The sequence below is a fragment of the Osmerus mordax genome, chromosome 14 (genome assembly GCF_038355195.1).
Source record: "Osmerus mordax isolate fOsmMor3 chromosome 14, fOsmMor3.pri, whole genome shotgun sequence".
Taxonomy (NCBI): domain Eukaryota; kingdom Metazoa; phylum Chordata; class Actinopteri; order Osmeriformes; family Osmeridae; genus Osmerus; species Osmerus mordax.
The window spans coordinates 10353333-10376306 of NC_090063.1; the positions used below are offsets into that span (position 1 = coordinate 10353333).

The 22974-nt window shown below is 45.3% G+C and overlaps 2 protein-coding genes across 2 annotated transcripts; one reads left to right on the forward strand and one right to left on the reverse strand.

Moving 5' to 3' along the window:
• Positions 1 to 617: 617 nt before the first annotated feature.
• Positions 618 to 9377, forward strand: cabp4 (calcium binding protein 4). The gene is made up of 7 exons (XM_067250135.1): positions 618 to 673; positions 1349 to 1541; positions 5001 to 5031; positions 5511 to 5654; positions 6442 to 6551; positions 6812 to 6959; positions 9349 to 9377. The coding sequence occupies exons 1-7, from the start codon at positions 618 to 620 to the stop codon at positions 9375 to 9377; spliced, it is 711 nt and encodes a 236-aa protein (XP_067106236.1).
• Positions 9378 to 9943: 566 nt separating this feature from the next.
• Positions 9944 to 19728, reverse strand: lonrf1 (LON peptidase N-terminal domain and ring finger 1). Its single transcript, XM_067250134.1, has 12 exons — positions 19024 to 19728; positions 18332 to 18447; positions 17261 to 17383; positions 15355 to 15555; positions 14940 to 15159; positions 14578 to 14689; positions 14357 to 14471; positions 13977 to 14098; positions 13602 to 13760; positions 12810 to 12972; positions 12449 to 12601; positions 9944 to 11569 (listed from the first exon to the last, which is right to left on the reverse strand). Exons 1-12 carry the CDS (start codon positions 19643 to 19645, stop codon positions 11411 to 11413), a joined length of 2265 nt encoding a protein of 754 aa, XP_067106235.1. The 5' UTR covers positions 19646 to 19728; the 3' UTR covers positions 9944 to 11410.
• Between the last annotated feature and the right edge of the window lie 3246 nt (positions 19729 to 22974).

Below are 22974 nucleotides of genomic sequence, written 5' to 3' on the forward strand. Positions count from 1 at the left end.
TTTGTTGAGAAGGGCGCTTTGGATTGTTGATTGTAATTTATAGGCGATCTGGTCTTCTTGTCTGATCTGATTACCCTGCTGAGGCATGTAGTTTGCTCCCCCACCCCACCCCACCCCCCACCCACCCTACGGCGTACATCGCCCTGCGTTTGTCAATGCCACACTACAAACATGGTGCTTGAGCGGAGGTCTCTCCATTGTAGCGGGGATGATGGGAGACGGAGGGGGGGTGGGGGGTTCTAGTTTTTCGTGCGCATGCGGGGGGGGGGGGGGGCTGTCTACGGCCACGTCTGTCTGTTTTCCTGCCCTGCGCTCGTCCTCACCGCCATGACAGGTCATTAAACTGCCTCTCTGACTCCATAAGCTCCATAAGTCGAGCTCCTCCACATCTATCTCTGGTATCATCCTTTCCCCGCCTTCTCCCTCTCTCTCTCCCGCTCTCTCTCTCCCTCAGTTCAACTTGTTGAGGGTCTTCTTGGATACTTATTATCTGTCTTGTTCTCTTGCTTTCCCCTGTCAATCATTGTCTTGTCGATGGTCTACATGAATACTTGTCATCTTCTTCTCATCCCTGGCCCCCCCACCCTCATCCCCCTGTTTTTCTCCCTTTCAGCAGCATGTCTCAGAAAGGGACGAAGGGAGGACAAGACAACAGGCCGCCCTCTGCTGGAGGGTGAGTGCAGCTCGCTGTCGGAAGCGATTGGGACCAAACCAGTGCTACCGATGTCTGTGACCACAAGCTTCTTACCTGTCCAATTGATATGATGTTAGCTGTAACGTGGAATCACAGCGCAGGCCCATCTGAAGCAACATCTGCTTTCTCTGCATTTCTCCAGTTTGTCTCTCTGGCTTACTCTAGATACTAACCCTGAGATCCTAGCCAGTCTTCCCAGACCATAGATCTAATAGGACTACTAACTTTCAAACCTGTCTCATTCAATCAGATCTCCACCAGGTTTCTTGGGATAAATCTATGAAGGACTTCATGGAAATGTTCTCTGTAATTTAAGTAGGGGTTTCGGACCTTAGGGAAATCATATGTACACTATGCCAATTATGGACTTTGATAAACAATTAACTTCCAACTCCTGTGGGGACCATGAGTTCAACATTTTGTTTGTTGGGCTTGTAAGAGTTTCCAGGAAAAATAACCCCAGGTCCTGCAGTTAGGTTGTTGATGATTTCACACAGCTCGTGATTTAGATAATAATGTTGGTACACAGAAAGGATGACCGAAGCATTAAACCTTTCAACACCCCTCTCCAACACACACACACCACGATTTACCACTTACACCCCCTCTCTTTTCATACACACACACACACACACACACACCACCCCTCCACAGCACATCCTCCCAGCCCTCCTCGGCTCACGGTACCCCGCTCCGCTCGTCGATGCGGAGATCCCATGGGGAGTCCCAGAAGGGAGGAGTCTTGCTGGAAGCGGACGACCCCCAGTCGCACAGGAAGAGTCGGACCAGCAGCCAAAGCTCTGTGTCAGCCGCCTACGTGCTCTACCTCAACAAACTGTTTGGACAGGTGGGTCATGTCATCCATCCAAGTCAGCAACTGTCAAGTTAATGCAAGTGTCGTTCTGTCCCATGGTGACCCGGTGTTTGTTTTTTACAACCACAGTCAGGAATGTTTAACAGACATACACTCTGGGAATCGATATACTCAAAATCATTATTGCCGATGTTAATGAGAGAGGGTCGGACCACACTGAGCATATCCAATAATGTTCACACATTAGCCTCGTCTACCATACCTGCTTTGCTCAGAGTCCAGTTCGCCATTGGTTGTTGGGGGGAAACTTTGGGAACGATTGTTGGCACCTAGCCTCATGTGGTGTGCACTGGATGGCCCCTGCTGAAAGGAAAGTGGAGGGAAACTGACCGACCACAAGTGCTCCTTTATCTGCATTAAGCGGCCGAGTGACAAGTAGCCTATCGCATCTGTGACTCTGTGTCCACAATGTCAGTGTCCACTGTAATCCTGATTAACACGGTCCAGGTTTCTACAATGCTGAATACGTTTAGTACAAGAAACCAGCTACTAAGCTTAAATTAACCGAGGATGGTTATTCAGCATGTTCCTTCTGTAAAAGCCGTATAGCGTGTAATCCATCGCTTCACTGAATACGTAGCTTCATATTGACTTAGAAATGCTCACAACGGTAAACAATTATGAATTCACCCAGTAAATGTACTGATGTGCCAATGAACTGTAGAATCTCGAAAAGGAATGAGAGTGAATCTTGGACCATACATGTGCAAATATGCATAAAAGCTTCGCCAATAGAGTATCTGTAGAACTTGTCAGGTCGCACCCTGAGAATGTGACAAAGCTCAAGCTTTGTCGGCAACATAACACGTGCCGCCCATCACTGGACTCAAACTTGGAACCACCGACCACTACGAGCTACGCCAGTGAAAAGACTGGGGAGACTGGGGAGACTAGTGTGAATTAGTTCAGCCTGTCTTGGAGCACAGACAGTGAGGGAAGGTTACCACCGACGCATTCGCACTTCGTACACAAGTATTATTAACCCTGTTAGCATGGCCCGCTGTCACCCCTCATTAGAGCTTGTGGAGATAGACTGACAAGAGCAGAGGAGGGTAGAGGGGTGGATGGAGGAATGGATGGATGTGTTGTGGGGATATGATTTGAGTGTGTGCGTGCATGTGTGTATAGAGAAATAAACAACACATTTTGGGCACTCTGTGTGTGTGTGTGTGTGTGTGTGTGTGTGCTTCTTGCATCTATAAAGCCTGTGCATGGAATATTGATGCATATTGCTTATGTATTTATATGTGTCATGGTCATAAAACCATTTGCCCACTCACCCATGCGAAAACAGTAAGAATGAAATTAACTGTTAATTGGCTTTTGTATTGACTGATTATTTGAGTCTGGGACTTGGCATACCATCTAATCCTTTCTAAATGAATACATAAAATTAATGTGCTGACCTTGCTTTCTAAATGTGTCCTTGTGTACGTGTGCATTTACATGTAGCCTATATTGGAATTGGCTGCACTGTGCAGCCAATTCTGCTGCACTTTGCTAGAAACAGCCATTGTGTAATGGTTCAGTTTTTCTATGGTAGGCCTGCAAGTTCCATTGTTAGACCAATCATGCACAACATTAGCAGAAGATCGTTGTAAAGGTCAAAGTCATAATGAGGTTAGCATTTGTGCTAATGTATTCTTTTGATGTGCTTAAGTGTGCACCAAACACACATCATGCCTTCACAAGCACAAGTTTGGTCTCGGGTGACCTTGGGTTGAAAAAAGAACAACCTCGAAGCTCTGAATATATTTTCTCGACATGCATTACACAACACATCACATATACCAGTATTAATTTCAGTAGTGTTTCTGATACATTCTATTTCTCAGTGTTGAAGGTACCTATGTTGGCCTATATGCTAGAAGGGTATACAAACTGAAACTAGCATACACAGCATGTTAGCATGTTTAATACTGTAGTATAGTAGTAGGCTGTGACTGTTCGGGTTGAAAACTCTCAGCTCCTATCTGCAATGCTCTAGTTAGGAATCCGTGGTATTGCATGTTCCCTGTCCATCTTACAGGGCTTTGGCTAGAAGCAGTAAGCTTTGTGTGTATGCAAACTAAGATACGGCAGATACCGTTGGCACTTGGGCAGAATAACAATCTCATTTGAATTGCTACTATTACTATGGGTAACTCTGAGGGAATTTGAATCCTATCTGACATATGACATTTCTTCATTAAGCAGTCTCTGTTAGATGGTAAATGGACTGCATGTACGTATAACAGATTTAAAGCGCTTTGCAGTGGTCTCTCATTCACCCATTCACACACACCGACAGCAACACAAACGCCACATCCATTGAGAGCAACTTGGGCTTCAGAGTATTGCTCAAGGACACTTCAACACATAGCCTGGAGGAGTCGGGGATCAAACCACCAACCATGGACGACCTCTCTACCCCCTGAGTCATGGCTGCCTGACTTTTTATCCAAAAATGAACCAAGACCACGTCTAAGTGAGGCTGCTCTTTGAACATCATTATCATGTTATCAGAGCAGCAGAAGACCCAGTCAAACTTATGTTGCTCTTATAGTAGCATAATATCAATATTATTGACTATCAATCTGCGTACTAACATTTTGCAAAAGCAAATACTGGTCTAATGTCGGCCATGAATTGTACTTTAACATATACTTTTTTTATTTTTCTTTCTATCAGAGTATATTTTCTACAGCCTGTGTGGAGTAGAAAGTAATACCATAACCAGGATTGTGTACATGGTCAGTAGATGCCAAGGGGCCTCATTAGTGGGAACCAGACTCTGGTTCTGTATTCCAATGGGTAGTGACATTCACCAACAAGGGCCATTGTGGTGAGCATGCAGGCTCCAGTGTGTGCTGTGTGGTAGCTGGTTAGCTAGGGGATGTGGTGGTTAGCCTTTAGCATTTGGTGACCTCCCTCTCTCTCTGTATGTCTGAGGGTGCAATAACATGTAGCATCACCACCTACCAAAGTCACCCTGAACTTGTGTGTCAGCCTGGCTGTGGGGGAGGGGTGTGTGTTGTGTCATAGGCTGTCCTAGAAAGAGCAGATTGCATATGTAGTTGTGTGAATCGTTATTCTCGAATGTGATTCTGTGATAGTGTGGTATGTGTGAACACTGTGCATGTGACTTGTCATCAGATGTTGTGTGTGCGCGCGTGTGTGCATGTCGGTGCATGTGTGTGTGTCATTGCAGAAGGATTAGAAAGGCATGTCGCAGAAGAAATCCCATTAGATTTTCCTGTCAGCGCGCTGCAGTGTTGATATGATATGCATGTTATTCTAATACACTGGTTTGAAAACAGATTATCTGGGGAGTTTTTCTCAGGAGAGTACTCTGCTTTAATGAAGCGCTCATTTACACGGCATCTTCAGACGCTCTCTCTCTTAATCTGTCTCACTATCTCCCTCCTGTTTCTGACTCTGTCCCCTCTATAGGACAGGGAGCTGATGCCAGAGGAGCTAGATGGTAAGCCTTTGTCTGTGAAATTAGCAATGCCGCAGCGAAAACAAAAATTACAGTTGTGCACAGTAGCGTATCACCCCCAACAATGTAAATCCCTCCTAAACGTTCCTATCCTGATGACGCACACAGGCTGAAGTCTGCCATGTTAGCTTCTTATGACTTCCTTCAGAGTTCGTTTCCAGTGTATTTTTCTGGCATAAATTGACAGCCTGCGGCAGTTTTACAACGCTAACTGCTATAAATGAAGGATAATGGTACTGCTCACTCACAGCTACTCCAGGTTCTGTTCAACTTGGCCTGCCAGGTGGCTGCCTTTGGCATAGTTGGGACTGTGCCATCAGTTCCATTAAAATAAGTATGCCAAATGAAGCGTCTCTAAAATAATTAGAAAGAAACCAAAACGTTTTCAACAGACCACTTGATGTGGAATTAGCATCTATGGATTAACTCTGGGTCTGTGCGCGCGTATGTGTGTGTCACAGAGCTGCATGTGGCCTTTAAAGAGTTTGACTACGACGGTGATGGCTACCTGCACTACAAAGACGTGGCAGACTGCATGAGGACCATGGGGTACATGCCCACAGAGATGGAGCTCATCGAGATCGTCCAGCAGATCAAGATGAAATGTTAGTGTGTGTGTTCGAGACCAGAGGACAAGAGTGTGTGCGCGTGTGTGTTTGACTCACGGTTCCTCTGGCAGTCGGTTCTAGTGTGTCTAAGGCTGTTCGAGTCATACTGGTCTTTAGCCTGTAGTGTGTGTATGTATATATACGGGCTAAGGTATTTACTCCTGCCCATTTCTCCTACATCCCAAAACAGATTGTTCACTTACAATCTAATCAACCCATGATGACGTGCCCTTGTTTGGAGATGATCAATGTTATACGCGTTACCTGTGAGAGGTTGTAATGTTTTGGCTCCATGCAAATACAGTATATGTGTGTGTGTTTCGCTCACTTCTCTCCCTGTGGTCAGTTCCAGCATGTGTGATTGATGGCCCATTAGGAAATGTGTGTGTGTGGGGGGGGGGGGTTGTTGGGGTGAATGTGTGTGTATGTGCATGCCAATGTTTGTGCGTGACTGAGAGAGACTAATGTCTCCCTTTGATGTTTGGGCGTCAAAGTTCATATGTTTTGATTAATGTCCCTCAGTGCACAGGTGGAGGGGCATGTGTGTGTGTGTGGCTGTGCGAATAACTACAGGCATGACTGAACAGCCTTTCTGAAAATGTAGGTGACCAACGCCTATCTGTTATCTGATGACCTTCACTCAGTGGTGGTGGACATTTATGTGTGTGTGCTTGCCTGTGTGTGCCCTTCTCTCTGCATGTGTGTATGCCTGTGTGTGTGTGTGTGTGTATTTGCCTGCTGTGTGTATGTCTACCTGTGTGTGTGGTCTCTTGCCTCTGTGTAGGGGGGGGTCATGTGGACTTTGATGATTTCTGTGAGCTCATGGGTCCTAGGATGCTGGCAGAGACGGCACACATGGTTGGCCTCAGGGAACTGCGCTGCGCCTTCAAACAGGTGAGGCCCCCCCGCCAGAGTGAGCGTGCGCTGAACTAACACCTCATGAATACTATACTCAGCACTTAGTGTGCTTGGAAGTACCCTTCATAGTATGCAGATGGAAGTGTGGTAGTGAGTACTTGCCGCTTTTATGTGTTATTGCGGAAGTGGCCTTTGATGTTATCAGCACCGTGAGCTCTCTGTTCTCTCCCCCCCTGCCGCGCACACACACACACGCACGCGCGCGCACACACACCTCACCTTGTCTTTTTGACCAGTTTGACTTTGATGGTGATGGGCGCATCACCATCGAGGAGCTGAAGGAGGCCATGAAGTCCCTGTTGGGGGAGAAGCTGAAGAAGGGAGAGCTGGAGGAGATCCTGGAAGACATCGACCTCAACAAGGATGGAACCATTGACTTTGATGGTGAGGGCTGGACGGTGTGTGTGTGTGTGTGTGTGTGGGGGGGGTGATGGTTGGATGACGGTGGATTGGGGGTGACGGTGTTTGGTGATGTAGGGAGGGGATGTGTGTGGGTGGGGTGAGGCATGAATAACCGAAGGTAGGAGTGGAAAGGTGTATGTGACTGGGAGAGGGGGCGTGGGCGTGAGTACCTCTATAGAGAAGATAGGGGTGTGTGGAAGGAGAGAGGGGGGCGTGATAGATGAGATTAACACAGTCAAGGTGGCCGGGGGCCCCCAATCCAATCCAATCCAATCAGTAGTGCATTAAGACAATCGATACACACACGTTGTCTCGTCACACCGCACACACACACACACGTTTGTAAAGCTCAAGGACTTTGTAGTACACACACGTAAGTACACAGAAGCAAACCTGCCACACATGTGGGGTCACATGCTCAAGGACTTCTCCCTCTCTCACACGCAAGGACACGTGTGCGCACAGGTGGATTTACAACCCTGCGCGTCACAACAAATGTGGGCAGTGTCCCATGATGACTTGCTCTTCCCTTCCCCCCCCCACCAACATCTGTGGTTTGGTCTCTGCCTGGGTCATGACCAAGGATGTCTCCTTGCCAACACAATCTGCATAGGGAGAATCAGACTGATTGTGGCCTAGGTCGAGGGCACCAACCCAGACCTACTCACACATTAACTTTCACCTACTACAGATATCACCACCCCCCCACCCCCATCCAACGCCTTCGCCTGCTTGTTTCCCCAGGGTGGCTGGCGGGTCTGTGTCCAGCGCCTACTATGGCTGCAGGTCCAGATGCTGCTTGTCTACCCCCCCCCCCCCCCCCACTCCCCGTTGCAAGTCACGTGTTTTTGTAAATGTTGTTGGGCTTGTGCTGAGGTTTTTGCCTGTTCCCACACTGTACTCCTCTAGGAGCATTGTCTGGGGGTTGCTTTTTTCTCTCCTCCTCTCTCCTCATGGTATGCTGTAACTTTCTAGTTGGCGCCGAAAATGGCTGCCTAGGTAGGCTCTCCTGCCAAAGTAAATTCCTTGTCTGTGCAAACTTTCATGGCGAATAAACACCAATTCTGATTCTGATTCTGATGACCTGTCCGGTGTCAGCCAGTAAGCCCATGGCAGGGGTCTCCAAGCCTGTTCCTAGAGAGCTACCTGCCTGTAGGTTTTCACTCCACTAATCTAGGACACTTGAATCTGATAAATGGCAGGTTGATCAGGTAACTAGTGTTGAATCAGGTCAAGTAATTTTGGTTGGAGCAAAACCCAACAAGCAGGTAGCTCTTCAGGATTGCAGCCTTTCTGACCCTGACGAGCAACATGCTGGTGGGCGGGTCAACGTTAACCAGCATCGATGAACAGGTGCCACATGTTATCAGCAATCAGTCACTAAGGCACCAGAAAGGCATTGTTTAGCGAAAAATGTAGCTACCTCTGACAGCCACACACCCGAAAGAGCCAAATGTATCCAACTATGTGTAAATGAATCCATAAAAGAATGTGTACGAAGAACATGAGAAACGATGGTACCCAAAGTAAAGTTGCTGTACATATTTATTTATTTATTTATGAACACTGTACCTGAACAATCCGCATGTTTGTCTTCGCAGATCTTTACTTACTTACACTACAGAAGTGAACAAACTCTTCTTTGACACCCTTTTACCTTACACGTGTCAAGGCCCCAACCATGCCTCCAGTGTTTCCTGTTTTCCCCTGTCAGTCTGTCTGTAGGTGTTGGACATGGTTCCTGGCTCTGGGGTTCCCGTCCTTGTCTTGTTTCTCTCTCCTGGTTCCCTCCACACGTGTCTCTTTGTAATCACTCAGTTATATGTCTATTGCCTTTGTTCCTCTTGTGTATTTATGGCTGCCTCCTTCGCCAGTCTTTGTCAGTTTATTTAGTCATTTCCAACGTGAGTAGTTCTGTCATTTGTGTTTGTGCCTTTATGTGTTCCTGTTTTATTTTTTGCTGTTATTTTATTTTTTGGAGTCAAGAGGAACTTTAATTTAAATGTATTCATTCATGGCAGACACTTAAACCTACTACTACTACTAATCCATAAACCTTTGAATTTAACAAAATTGATACCATCCATCCCCTTCATAAACTACCAAATGAAATTGTACCTCCCTCACTGCAAATGGTATAATCTAGACTTCCACCAATCACATCCTGTATTTTATTATTACCTTGTTTTAACACGAGTGAAAATATCACGCTGGGCTCTCTGTGGGTGTGCATTTTGTTAATGAGAACTCAATATTAACAGTGCTGTAACTCACATAGTTTCCCTGTGTGATATGTGGTGGATCCCCTGTCCATCATACGTCCACAAGCACTGACAAGCGTGGTGTTGTGTCTCTTTGTCTCCCTCTGCAGAGTTTGTCATGATGCTGTCAGCACGATGACCTGAAAACGTCCAACACTCACAGGAAGCTGAATGGCTGATCTTCAGAAATGGGCAAACATGTCCAGTCAACGTCCTGCTATATTGTGCATAACTGTTCTATAGAACAATGAAGGTTACATATTTTAATCTCAATCTCTTTTTATAGCATGTTTTTTTTCCCACAAGAAAATGGTTAAGTAATATTAGAGGGCGAAAGGTGAGTTATGAAACCAGTGTTAGGTATTATTGGTGAATCAGTATCGCCCCCATGTGGTAGAACAGCTACTTTACAGCTCTGGGATCATAAGTGGCTTGATGAAATACATTTACATTTAGTCATTTAGCAGACGCTCTTATCCAGAGCGACTTACATTAAGTACAGGGACATTCTCCCCGAGGCAAGTAGGGTGAAGTGCCTTGCCCAAGGACACAACGTCATTTGGCACAGCCGGGGAATCGAACTGGCAACCTTCAGATTACTAGCCCGCTTCCCTAACCGCTCAGCCACCTGTCTCCCTAAATAAGACCTTTAGTCTACAAAAAGTTTATTGATATATATGATCCCGACACAATAAACACCTGAGCCACAATGAAAAAGATGTGCATTTATTATTGAAAATTGATAACTTAGACAGTCGAGCAAAAAAGCAGTCAAAAAAAAAACAACAACTTTGTTTTGTATTTTTACAAATAAAGAAATTACAAATTTACATAAATAGACTTGAGATACATTTTACACATGAAACAATTTGAGCCATTATGCAACTGAAGGAAAAATTAGAACTATAACAAAGTAATTACTGTGTGGCGACAGGAATGGTAGTCAAGCCAACGCATAATGCCGCTAAAGCAAAATGCTTAAATGGTATATAAGGCAAAATTAGTCTGCAAATTCAAGCAGGCAGGATCCTTCAACAGTCATTATTCCTCTCCACAAAGAAAGAAAGCTTCTTTCAAGGAAGGAAAATAAAGGAGGATCTTTAAACTTTGCTATGATGGATGCAGATCAAAGTACTATATGGATGCAGTTATGTCATTTACCATTTGTCAAAATATTGCAAATTCCCGTTTGTTTGATTTACACATACAAACACAAGTCAAAAATATATAGATATATCAGTCCTTAGAAATGACAGTGAACATTGGTTGAAGTGGGAAGCTGGACATTTGGGCTGAGAAGACGAGTTGGACTCCTGTCTTGAAACTAAACCCAGCAAAACGTATAACAGGGTCTAGGCTATCAATATTCTTCACTTCTGGAACAACAACAACAAAAAAATACTGGTACTAATTTTGGAAGTTTGGACATTGAGTTTATGCAGTTTAAACAGCAGTACAATAATTTGTTAGTGCAAGTTGCCAGACTATTGTTACAATTAAGTAATAAAGTCAAACTAAATAGCAGACAGGCTGCACTTTATTTAACAGCTTGGAAGAAACAGTTGATGATTTAAACAACCTAAATGATGTTAATATGGGCTGATTTCTATTAATTAAACAGTGGTGTCCTCTACCAAACTACACTTCAGTAGTGGTTAGAAGCTTGTGCGTGCGAGACAATGATAGACAGAGAAAGGAGGCTCGGCAGAGGAGGACAAACACTTTGAGTGTTGTTGGAAGCCAAGACCATTTCTCATTGCACTTGGTTTTTACACCTATCACAAAACCTTGGCTCACAGGCCCCATTCTGCATCCCAGTCACAGCCAGTCCCCACAACCTCCACTAAACCCCTTGTCTGTTTGAAATAGTTTCAGCATTTTGGATTTGTTCTCCACGGAAGCATACACGATACTAGCTGGTGTGTGGGCGATACTGTCATCTTCTTGCTGGTGTCCCTGCCGTTATCATGGAGATGGTCGTGATATTGTCACGCTAACAACCTGTTGGCGAGATATCATGGGGACATGTCCAGAGCAGCTGGATGCCAGCATGAGAGTTTAAGGGCAGGTAGAGTGTAGATGAGGGAACATTTTGTCTAGGTAGAATCCAGAGGTCTACGGGAAGGTTGACGGGCAGGTTGAGGCGGGGAAGTCAGAGGTCAGCCAGAAGCTCTACTCGTTGGGGATGCTCTGCAGGTAGGTGAGGATGTGCTGGATTTTGACCAGGCGGTCTCTCAGCGTGGTCATGGAGAGAACAGAGAGCTGGTAGCGGGGGTCAATAGGCAGCACGGCCAGGAGCCACCAACAGCAGGCAGGGCCGTTTGGTGTCGCCTGTGAGGAGGACGAGAAGGGGGGAAGGTTGGACTCATGTCATTTAGACTTCACACAGCACACTCAGGCCAGGCCAAAACCGCAACAGCTTGTACGCAGTAATGAGGGGGGTAAAAGGAAAGACAGAATGTTCCGGATGGCTTAATACTGAGAACACAGTTGCTGTTTGTCAGGAGCAGAAGAGCAGTACAGTCCTGACTCAGTTCATTCAGTACTTCAGGCACGTAACAGTATTACTTCCAAAAACTGTGAGATAACTGTGAGGTAACTCAAGTAAGCATAGCCATTGAGGCCAGACAGCTCGCCAATAGCTTAAAAGCTATTTGTCTATTTTTATTAAACTATGTAATTATTATTATATATATATTATATTATATATATTATTATAATTAATGTCAACTATTAGCATTACTTTAATTGAAAGTTACTGTGTGGCAGAGCTTTCTTTTGTTAAATGTCTAAGAAAAGATACTTTGAGACAGAACTGGTATTGTGCTGTACTTGTGTGCGAGTGTGTGTGTAATCACCTCATAGCACACTTGTGACGCAACACCCTCGGAAGGATTATATAAGCGTCACCCGCAATGCCCTCTGCCCTACATCGCCCCACTCAGCTACACTGTTCTAGAGCAATGGAACTAAGATTTAATCCCCCACACCTGATTAACACTTCCTGTTCTGAAGGGTTGGGAGATACACGTCAGTAAATACATACAGTGGAAACTACAACCAGCCAAGAAACTACACCTAGCGCTAAAATCCAGGAACTACACCTAGCCCCCTAGCACCAAGACCCACAAAAAACCCTCATCCACACAGAGGGAATACTCTGAGAAAGGGGAGTGGGCCAGGGTGCAAAAGGGGATTCAGATGACCCACCTGGATGTCAGGTTCTCTCTCTGGCATGGGCCCAAAGTGCTGCAGGATCTGGTTCCGGAAGCGGTTCTTGAGGTTCTGGAACCAGGAGCGGGCCTGTTCATACACCGAGTCATGCAGCTCCTGCAGCTTGGAGAGCTCCTCAGCATCGTCCACCTGATTGGTCAGAGCAATCAATCAACCAACAAGCTAGATAACTTTCTGTTTATCATAAAGTCATCATATTTTTTAATATATTTCTTCAATTAATGAACACACACTATCATACTTCTGTGTTCAAATAACACAGTAACTTCCAAAGGATTCCACTAGCAAGAGTAATTACTAAGACACTTTTATAAGGTCACATTCATACAGAGCTTACCCTGGTGTCCTCGAGGTACTGAATGTCAGCAATGCTGTAGCCATCCTTCAGGCTCCGGGACAAAACCCGGAAACGCTTGCCACCGATGGTATCCACTACCGAGCGGCCATCAGGCAGGAAGTGCACACTACGGATGATCAGCATGCAGCCGTAGTCCACAAACCTGAAATTAGGAGATTTGTGTCACTACTACTGTTTTTCTGTTCAGGAAATCCATTCCTACACCCAAAACGATTGTGTTTTTAACATTCCTTATCATGATTGGTTGGTTAATTAGATTGTGAGTATTATGATTGAAAGGCGATATTTTTGGGGGGGTGATGTGTAACTTTTTGCATGCTTTAGCTGTAACTGGCTACAGACAAAATGTGCTTTCCCCCAATTTATGTCACATTAATTAATTAATTAATTTAGCCATTTAGTTCCATGAGGCCCAAGCTACAAGAGACTGCACGGTTATGTCCTCATAATAAAATTCATTTGGGACAGAGCAAATACAAGCTCTTACATCCCAAGGGGGTATTACTGTGCATAACTGTTCCAATCTTTGCCCAACTCTGATTTCTTCCAGTTTATTCAGCTTGTTAGAAAAGCTGCAGCTATTAAGTCTGAAATCCTGTTAGCGTAGCATGCTCATCCTCCCGACGTCGTCTCTCAGTCTCTTATCTCTGTTCAGCAGAGACCAGCTTTTTAATGATTTTTCCAGGGTGAAAATACAACTTAGTGTTGTACAGGAAAGTGGAGAGAGAGAGATAGAGAGAGAGGGTATGTGTGTGTGTGTCTTATATCTACCCTTTATGGGAGTCATTGATGCACATCCCAAACTGGCGTGTGCCCGTGTCCATGCAGCGACGAATCATGAGTCGATAGCGTGGCTCAAAGACGTGCAGAGGGCAAGGCACAGTGGGGTAGGCCATGGTACACACAAAGATGGGGACATTCTTAGTCAGACTGGAGAGAAAGAGAGAAGAGTGAGAAAAGTTTCACAGGTCCAGACTAGCGATTCTTAACTGTACAATTCTGAGTAAACTTAAACCTGAGAGGGAGAAAGAGAGACAGTGAGAGAAAGAGAGACAGAGAAAGAGAGAGAGAGGATATATATAGAGAGAAAAGATAGAGACAGGAGATAGAGTGAGGGAGCCAGAGGGAGAAAGAGAAGAGACTGACTCAGAGAGCTCCCGGGTCTCCTCCAGGTGGATCCTCTGTCTCTCGGAGTGCTCCTCACTCAGGTGCTGATGGATCAGCTCATCCAGAACACTGGTCACATTGTACTTCCTGGTTGCCAGGTACTGGAGGGAGAGACACAGTGGGTGGAGATGGAGGTGGTGGTATAAAAAAAGCAGGAGTGGGAGGAGGGGGTCGGGGAAGGAGGAGAGGTGAGGTGAAGGGGGAAAAAGGATTAGGCCCTTTCACTTAAAACCAGGTCACACCAGCTACGTCAATAAGACAGGTCTTCGCCCAAATTAAGGGGCTTAGAGCTAACCTTGCAATACAGCTCCACCAGCACAAGTAAGCTACGCCTTCTGTGTTGAGGGGGGGGGGCCTACCTCTTTCAGGCTCTCTTTGCAGAGGGGGCACTGGGGTGTGTGGTCCAGGCAGCGCTCCAAACAGTTCTTACAGAAGGTGTGTCCGCAGGGTGTGGTGACAGGCTCATAGAACAGCCTGGCCAGGAAAGGAATGACTCGTGAGAAAAAAGGTTCCTCAAAATAAATCCAGCTCTGGTTCATATATCAGGACCCTGTGACCTGACGTGGATGTGCCTCTGTACCTCATGCAGAGGGAACACTCCAAGTCGTTGGTGTCCAGTAAGTCTCGGGGGAGGGTCCTCGGGCTGCGGGGGGGGGCAGCTGCAATGGGGCGCCCTGTGACTACGCCCGCCACTGTGCAGCAAAAGAGGGTGGAGTCAGGAAGAGGAGGAACATCTTCATACACGAAGGCTCAACACGCATACAATTAGCAAAGTACCAGTGCTAGCTAAGATCGTAGTCTTCAGTTACTAGTGTGGCTACTGAAGCTGGTAAAAGACTACAGTTCAAATGACTTTCTTGGTATAGCAATTTCAACAATGGAATAGCATGAGACACAACAGAACGGAATAGAGCAGACCGAATATTCCGGGTGGTGACCGACCTTGTTTTTTGTGCTTGCTGCCTCCGTGGGACATCACCCAGGGGGTTGAGTCTGAGGTGGACAGCTTTCTCTTCAGCAGCAGCACCCCCTTCTCCTGGTCCCCCAGCTGGGGGGCGGAGCACACCCGCTTCAGCCCCTCCCCACCGCCCGGCCCGTGGCCTCGCAGTGAGTGGGCACGGCTTAGGCCTGGGCGCTCCAGGCTCTCGGAGCGACCCGGCTTCTGAACAAGAGAGGAAGAAGGAAGACACGGGGAGGGGGGGGGGGAGGAGAGAGAGAGATAGAGAGAGGTCAAAGGAATAAAGATTGTTTCAAACTGGATGACATTTGACAAGACATCTTTGTTACCTCAATGAACTTTGCTGTATGACCATACTATCCGAGCACATTGTTTATGGACCAGTTTCAGGTGCCTTACCTCCTGTGCATCACAGTTGCAGTGGGCCGAGGTGGCCCGGCCCTGTTGAGGGTGGTGCTGGGCTGGGGGCTGGTGTTGATGTTGGGACTGTGCATCGGCCACCAGTCTTTTACTGCGCAAGTGAGGCGAGGTGTTCAAGGCTGTCTCCTTCAGGCCCACCTTGACGTTCTCCCCACCCGGAGACAGCAGGTCGCACAGTATCTGCGGAAAGCACCAGGTTAACCATCCAGGCACTGAAATTGGACGCACAGGCTCCCCAAAACGGCGCACTCAGGAGTCGTTCAGGGCCACAATGGCAGTCAGGAGCATGTACAAACAAAACCTGAGCTACACCCTCTTGCAAAACACCCAGGCAGTAAATCAAATAGCACAAGAACACGCAAGCACATCTATGAGAATAAGGGACTTTCTGGGAATTAACTCTGCGAAGGTTAAAAGTGAGTCATGTCAGCGGGCTATTGACGGTAGCCTGACTGAGGCAAATATAGGCTCGGACTGTGAGTGTGGATGCAGTTGGGGAAGAAAGTCTACTGACCAATTGCCAGTCAACTAGATGTCCTCACTTCACCTCAGAGAGAAGAAACTGGAAAGCCTTCTGCAAGAACAACAGCCCCTTCCAAGTGTTTAAGCGCTTCTGCTCTGGTGGAGTCACTTGGCCCTTTGGTAATTGCGGTATCTTTGTCCCTCTTTAGCAGTGTATTTCTCTAGATTCATCCCTGTGGACAATTACTTGGGCTCACATTTTGCCCTCTCTCCCTCTCTCCCTCCCTATCTCCCCCTCCCACTACCTCTCCCCCTCTCTATCTCTCTCCCCCTCTCTCTCTCCCTCTCCCTCCATGTGCTTCCTACGTCATCTGTCTTTCTCTCTTCATGTCTGCCTCTCTCCCTTTCCCTCACTCTCTCCAATGGTGCTAAACATCCAATTATCTTAGAACCTGGAGAACCCCGGTCAATGAGAGACAGGCCGTTTTCCATTTGCAGAGCTTGGACCCACCCAGGGTAACAAAAAGAAGAGGAAGGTGGATGGGAGAAGCGGAGCTGAACCAGACCTTCAGAATTAGTTATGTTGTTATACAACAACAGGGTTGGCAAGGAGAACATAGGGCACAAATAAGAGTCATGAGGTGGAAACACTGCCACACAAACAAACATACTATTATACATACTAACTGAACCTGTCAAAGATGCACGCACACCCACACTATCGAAGTGTCTGTTGTCTAAAGACCACAATCCTCTCGTACAAGACTAAAAAAAAAAAAAATAACTGACTCAACACAGCAGCTGTCATATTGTCTCAAGACAGTCCACCATTTTCATTGATGGGACAGTTGCAGGCATGCACAAGGCCAGCCTGGACTTCAGAATGAGTCTAATGTCATTATGAGCACAGTCACACGGGGTGACCCGTTACATGCTTACAGATAGTGTGAAATCGTGTTTTCAGAGCTCCACTGTCTCAGTCTACAGGTGTTATGAAAAAAATCCACTTTAAATATGACAGGTAAATAATTTGACTTGTTGTGACATGAGACCCCAAATCAATAATTTGATTACAGCAAGTTGGGCGTCATTCCATTTCTACCATGCACACACCTAAGGGGCTTGATTCCATTAAGGTGCTGCTAGGGTCTAGAACCGGCAGACCATAACAACTGTGGAATGCAGACATGATGTTCCCTTCAATGACTGTGAGCATCTGCGAGTCACGATATGGAATCAGAACACAGAGAACCTCAGAGGCATGAAGGCTTGGTACAAACCACTGGGTCTACTCATGGGTGACACAAACATGTCACAGTGCTACTTTTAACTATAGTATAATAACTAAGTACATGTCCAGTACACTCGAAGCCACACATTTTAGACCAAATAAAAAATGACAGTGTGAGCTAGTATATCTTACCAGTTCCACCTCCCTCTTGGCCCTGGGGAATCCCTCATCCAAGGCCAGGCAGTGGAGGAACACCTGGAGGGACTCATCTACCTGGCCCATCTGCTTGAGCACCTTGGCCTTCTGATAGTAGCCCTGGAGAAGGGACGGATGGAGAGAGATGGAAACAGGAAGCGGTAAAGAGAGAGAGAAAAGAGAAAGACACATGGAGAACATTATACAAAATTGCAAGAGAGAGGAACAGAGAGATAGGTGAAGGTACACCAACCCTGTCCAGAACAACATGCATCCTTACAGATCCACCCAACATAGTCTACCACTCCTGGGTTGACCATGACAATTGTAAAAAACAAAAGAATTCTCAGTTCGAATCAATTCATGATTTGCAATGTTTTGACACCATTCAAGTTGTTTGTGGAAAAACACATATGTTCTGTTGCGGTCTTCTAAACTGAATAAACGACGATAAGATGAGTGAGCTATGTGGTGAGGGACTCCACTGTTTTGGACCACATCCTACACCTACTACACTTAAAAGTTCAACTTGTGAACTCCTCCCCCTCTCCTACCTTAATGCCAGCCATGGCCTTAATCACTCGGCCGAGGTGGTGATTGACACCCTCCTACGCTGGTGCACCATGCTACTTTCAAACTCGCTTAGCTGACCTTTTTATGACCTCAGACTAAAATAGAAGAACGTCTGTTCATTATCGTTATTATTGAAAATGTCAATAATAACAGAATCAGTGACTGAGCCTGGACTGAGTTTAGTTTAATTCTTCAGTCATGATTCATATTGAGTTTATCGTTTGTGATTTTTATCATAGGTTTCAAGCATATTGTTTATTGTGAGGGCGCACCTTGTGATTATACCAATGGTTTGCTGATTTATATTTGATTCGTATCTGTGGATATGGGTTACACCTGGCCATGATGAGAGAGAAGTTTGTTGAGCATAATTTTTTTTATTTAACAACGTAACAGGGCTTCACTAAATCACTGTTCCACGACGCGCGCATACACTCACATGCACACACTCACAAGGTCCATGGAAAAGTCCAGTGTACTGGTGGCTGAGCCTACCTGTGCAGAGTTGGCAGTGTCAAGACAAAGCTCAGTGTCCTCCAGAGCCAGGTGGTACTGTCTTAACCCTGAGTATGCCTCAGCCCGCAACCACCTCGCCACCATGTCCCCCATGTCTGGGAAAACCGAGGAAGAGAGGGAGGGGGGGAGGAGGGAGGGGGGGGGGGCAGAGAGAGAGAGAGAGAGAATCTACGTTTTAAATCCCCTTACTCTTCTTCTCACAAGCATATTCATGTTTACTTGCATGTTCTGGTATTACCACATCACAGATCACAGACCACTAGGTATATGACCACCAATCTGCCTGCATATTGATTACAGACTTCTGCTGCAAGATATTAAATATTGTAGCTTACTAAAGAATCCCGTTCCCATAGCTACAAAGTTACAAAATGTGTTAGTGTCACGACCGGCCTTATGCAACTTCATTTCTGTGCGCATGCCCCAGTAGCAAGATTTCGTAATGTGGTCGCACGTTGGTTATGTGACAGAGGATAGGCGGGGTTTATGTCAGACACCTGATTATCAAATACCAAAAATGTTGGTCAGTAGAACTCCATCCCCCTCCCCCCCTCCATCCCCCCTCCATCCCCCCCCCCAGGAAGTTTATTAAATCATCGCTTTTTCATCAAGTTTGCAACAACCATTAGACAGTCATGCGCAAGGACCCCCCCCCCCCCCCCCCAACTTACCATCTTGTATCAAATTCGTCGCAAGTGACACTGCTTTATCGAAGTCTTTTCTTCTACACAAGTCTTCAATTTCATTTATAGCTTTAGATATTTTCAGGTCGTTGGGGAACCACTTGTCCAATAGTCCGGATAGAATCACATTTATCTTGATGTTACCGGGCCTGCCTCTGACGGTCTCGCTACAAAGCTTGCATTTAGACAGAAGGTCGTGTTGTAAACATCTTTTGCAATATGAATGTCCACAGCCTATTGTGACAGGTTCACCTAAAAAACTGTGACAACTCGGACAATCAAATATCCCCCGGGTGTTGTCTGGCCCGTCTTTCCTCCTTTCCGAAATAGTCTCATTCTCCTCTATCTTTTTCTTGAAGTTGCGCAGGATACAATCCACTAAAGTATTTAACTGTCCCGGACGTACAGCACCACACCTCAAGGCCATTGAGAACACATCAATGGCTTCTTTAAGACGATTTTCTGATGCCAGTGTATCGGCTTTCTGTAAAATAAGTGTGTAATGATCAACATTGTCATCCTTGTTCCAGTCGTGTTCTTTATCAGGTTCTATAAAGAATCGTCCTTTCTCTTCAAGCGCATCCTCTGGAGCAGGCTGTTGTAACGACATTATCGCTAGGTATATGCAACAAATACCTGATTTTTCAATTTTGTTCTAAGAATTGGTTTACACATCACTACACATGCTGAGTATCCGGCTACTGGCATGACAAATTATACATAGAACGTGTTAGTTATATAAAAACGCTATCACGTGATCATCAGTAGCGTGTGGTGATTGGTTAGAATCCCTGGGTTACGAAACGTGTGTTGTAAGTTTCGTAACAAGTCTATGAAGAGTCAGATATTAATTTTTGTCGTTAGTTGTAAAGGTAAAACATTTTTTATAACCGCTATGGTAAGCCATGACACCATGTTGACACATTTTGTTTTCAAACATTTCGGAGAGTCGAAGCGGCCCATGATCGGTGTTAGAAAAGGGTTGCAAAACCAGTTAGGCCTACATGGAAAGATTACTAAAGCAAGGTTCTTTGGATTTGGTCCCCATGAAGATTTTATAGACTATAAACAAGTCTGACAAACATCCAAGAAGCATCATACTTTAGCACTCACAACACTTGTAGAATGTGACTTAGGAGCCAAATACTGTTAAACCTCTAGGAAACACCAATATCCAATATTCTCCAACGTGACAAAACGGCAAATGGCAAGTTAGCATGGGGGACTGACAAATAATTTCCTTTCAAAATTCAGTTTCGCGAACCCCTAACCCAAACCTTAATTTAATTCCAACCCTAACACAAATTCTAACCAAAACCCTACAAATAAATAAACATAATTGTTAATAGATTTAAACTTGTTCAGACAAAGATCTTCCTTGTTTTACTCTTTATGAGGGGACTTCTGATCCACCACAATTTAAACAAGGCCACGCACGCGTACACACATGCAAACCTACTGTACAGGGCATGACAGGGTATTATCTTGTGTATACAGTTGTATAAGACTTAAGACCTAGCACTGAGTCATGTAATGCACCTTAACTGTTATTTTCTCTCAACCCTCTTGAAGTTTTTGGCAACCTCTCAACCAGAAGCACAAGTATATAACCTCAAACAAAAATGAAGGTGCACTATGTCACCTCATACTGCTTTTCATTAATAAATTAGTGGCTAAGTAACAGCTCAGCTAGAAATAAAATTTCTCTGTACAGAGAAAAAAGCATAATTAGATGCATGAGTCTGCTTATTTCAGACTGTATGGGTATGGGTGGATTGGTAAACCATGAGAGGATGTTGACAGGAAGAGATTGGAATGACATAGAAAACATGCCAATTCCAGAAATCCAGCCAATGTGGACTTTGGAGTCATTGACAAGCCGTTTTGAAATGTAAAAAAAGATTGTACTGTACGTACAGCATATCTTCTCCACCAGCATTTAGACAAAACCTCTTGCCGCCTTTAAGAAACTGCATGACAGATTTGTAGAACTGTGTGGTCAACTGGAGTTGAGGAGTTGTGACTAATCCTGAATCCACTATTCTACGATGTCGGAGAGAAGTCTGGAACACACTCTCATAACGACTGTTAAATATTTATCCAGTTTTTAAACATTGTATGACATTTATAACTTTTGAAGTGAAGAATTCTGTTTGTGATATATCATGGATATAGCATGTCATATTTCACCATAATCAACAACTTTGTGACATGCTTTAGTGCCTAGGTGATAAGCACACTGCCCTTGGGCTTGGAGGATGCATGGCCAGACCTCTCGTTATGTAAGGTATTCTTGGCTGCAGAGATTGTCCCTGTTTGACTCTACCCTGATCTTATTTGGATGGCCTTTTCACAAAAACAAATATTTCAGGATACAGAGAGGGCTAGTGTGTGTGTCTGTGTGTGTATGTATGTGCGTGTCTGTGTGTCTATGTGTGTGTATGTCTGTGTGTGTCTGTGCGTGTGTGAGGGGGAGGCACATATACAATCCACAGATTAATTGGAAAACAGAGTAAACAGATTAATTTATTTACCATCTTAAATGGCTCTTTATGACTGTGACAACTGTTTCCAATCCACACAGCATGATTTCTTGGCATGTTTTTATGATGTGAATGGTCTGGGTGGGTTGCATAGAATAATCAGACCGACAAGACTTCTTCTGCTCTGGCCTACAGTAACCCTGGCAGACAGTCCAGCCAACTGTGACATCTGGGTCCCAGCAACAGTATAGCACGTACCAACCTTCACCTCGCTTCTCCCCAGGGTTAGACTCACTGCGATGAAAACAAATGGCCCTCCACAGCAGTGAGCTCTTCACAGAAGAACAACTTCGCCATCTGCTGGACATAAAGAATGCCTACAACCCTGGAGCTCCTTCAACACGCCCTCTGCTGGCCCCAAAAGGAACATAACAAACATCACTTGGAACAATGAGCCACATTAGAGGCTGCATTGGGAAACCCAAAGAAATAGCAGAAGATAAATCAAAATTGGAACCAGAATTCTGTGAATACGTTTTTTTAAACATCAAAGTATATCCCTTTGATTTCAGAACAATTGTGAAAATGTGTTTAGACACTTTCCAAGTGTTCACATAATAAACAGTAGTTGGAGGTATTTAGGACTATTGAAGTCAGACAATGTCGATGCCTTTTTCTTAACCCCTACCCAGAAGTGTCTCTGTATGAGTCTTCCATCACTCCAACTTTAGCAACAACAGGGAACCTTCCATCTAATCATAATATTGTATAAATGCTTCCATCTGCTGTCGGATTGAGTAAGTACAGTGTAGGAGAGACAGAATCACAGGGCATTTAAGGAAAGGTATGAAAATACTACCTCTTGTGGCGATTTGGGGTGAATGCCCGACCTCTAGTGGTGGTTTGGTGTGTACACACAGTGTGAATTAGAACACACACACACACACACTGTCTCTGAACTTTTTGTTCGTTTATCAATGTGGGAACCCTCCTCCTCTCCATTCTCAAAGGGTTCTGGTGGAATGCGGCCCTGATGTGGACTTTAGGTCAGTCTTATCTGGTACTGGAGATGTTTAGGTTCCCAGAAGGAACACATCTGTGGGAACACACAAGCACACACATTCCAACACACAAATTAATATTCAGGGCCATACATATTGCTCCCCCCCCCCCCCCCCCAATCCCTGCACACAAATACGCAAAAATAAATTCAATGCGTATGCCTGCGTGTGATGACGGAAGGAGTTGGAAGCTCTCTATCTTTAGGTCCTTAAAAACACTCCAGAAGATAATGTATAAAGTGTGTGTGTTCCTACAGTAGTAAATGGTGTTGTTGGCACAGAACATGCTCCCACCATACCACCCAATCCCTACATATGTTATCCCCACAGAGAGTGTGTGGGTCCTGGAAGTTTCTTCCCTTTATTTCAGTTCTGTGCTGCGATTATCTAATATG

What these genes read in the sequence shown, in the direction of transcription:
- cabp4 (XM_067250135.1), top strand. Translation starts at nt 618, where the DNA reads ATGTCTCAGAAAGGGACGAAGGGAGGACAAGACAACAGGCCGCCCTCT. An exon ending in AGGCCGCCCTCTGCTGGAGG is followed by an intron (nt 674 to 1,348) that starts GTGAGTGCAGCT and finishes ACCCCTCCACAG; the next exon opens with CACATCCTCCCAGCCCTCCT. An exon ending in CCAGCAGATCAAGATGAAAT is followed by an intron (nt 5,655 to 6,441) that starts GTTAGTGTGTGT and finishes GCCTCTGTGTAG; the next exon opens with GGGGGGGTCATGTGGACTTT.
- lonrf1 (XM_067250134.1), bottom strand. Translation starts at nt 19,645, where the DNA reads ATGTCGTTACAACAGCCTGCTCCAGAGGATGCGCTTGAAGAGAAAGGA. An exon ending in GAGACCCGGGAGCTCTCTGA is followed by an intron (nt 13,761 to 13,976) that starts GTCAGTCTCTTC and finishes CTTTCTCTCCAG; the next exon opens with TCTGACTAAGAATGTCCCCA. An exon ending in AGTACCTCGAGGACACCAGG is followed by an intron (nt 12,602 to 12,809) that starts GTAAGCTCTGTA and finishes CTGACCAATCAG; the next exon opens with GTGGACGATGCTGAGGAGCT.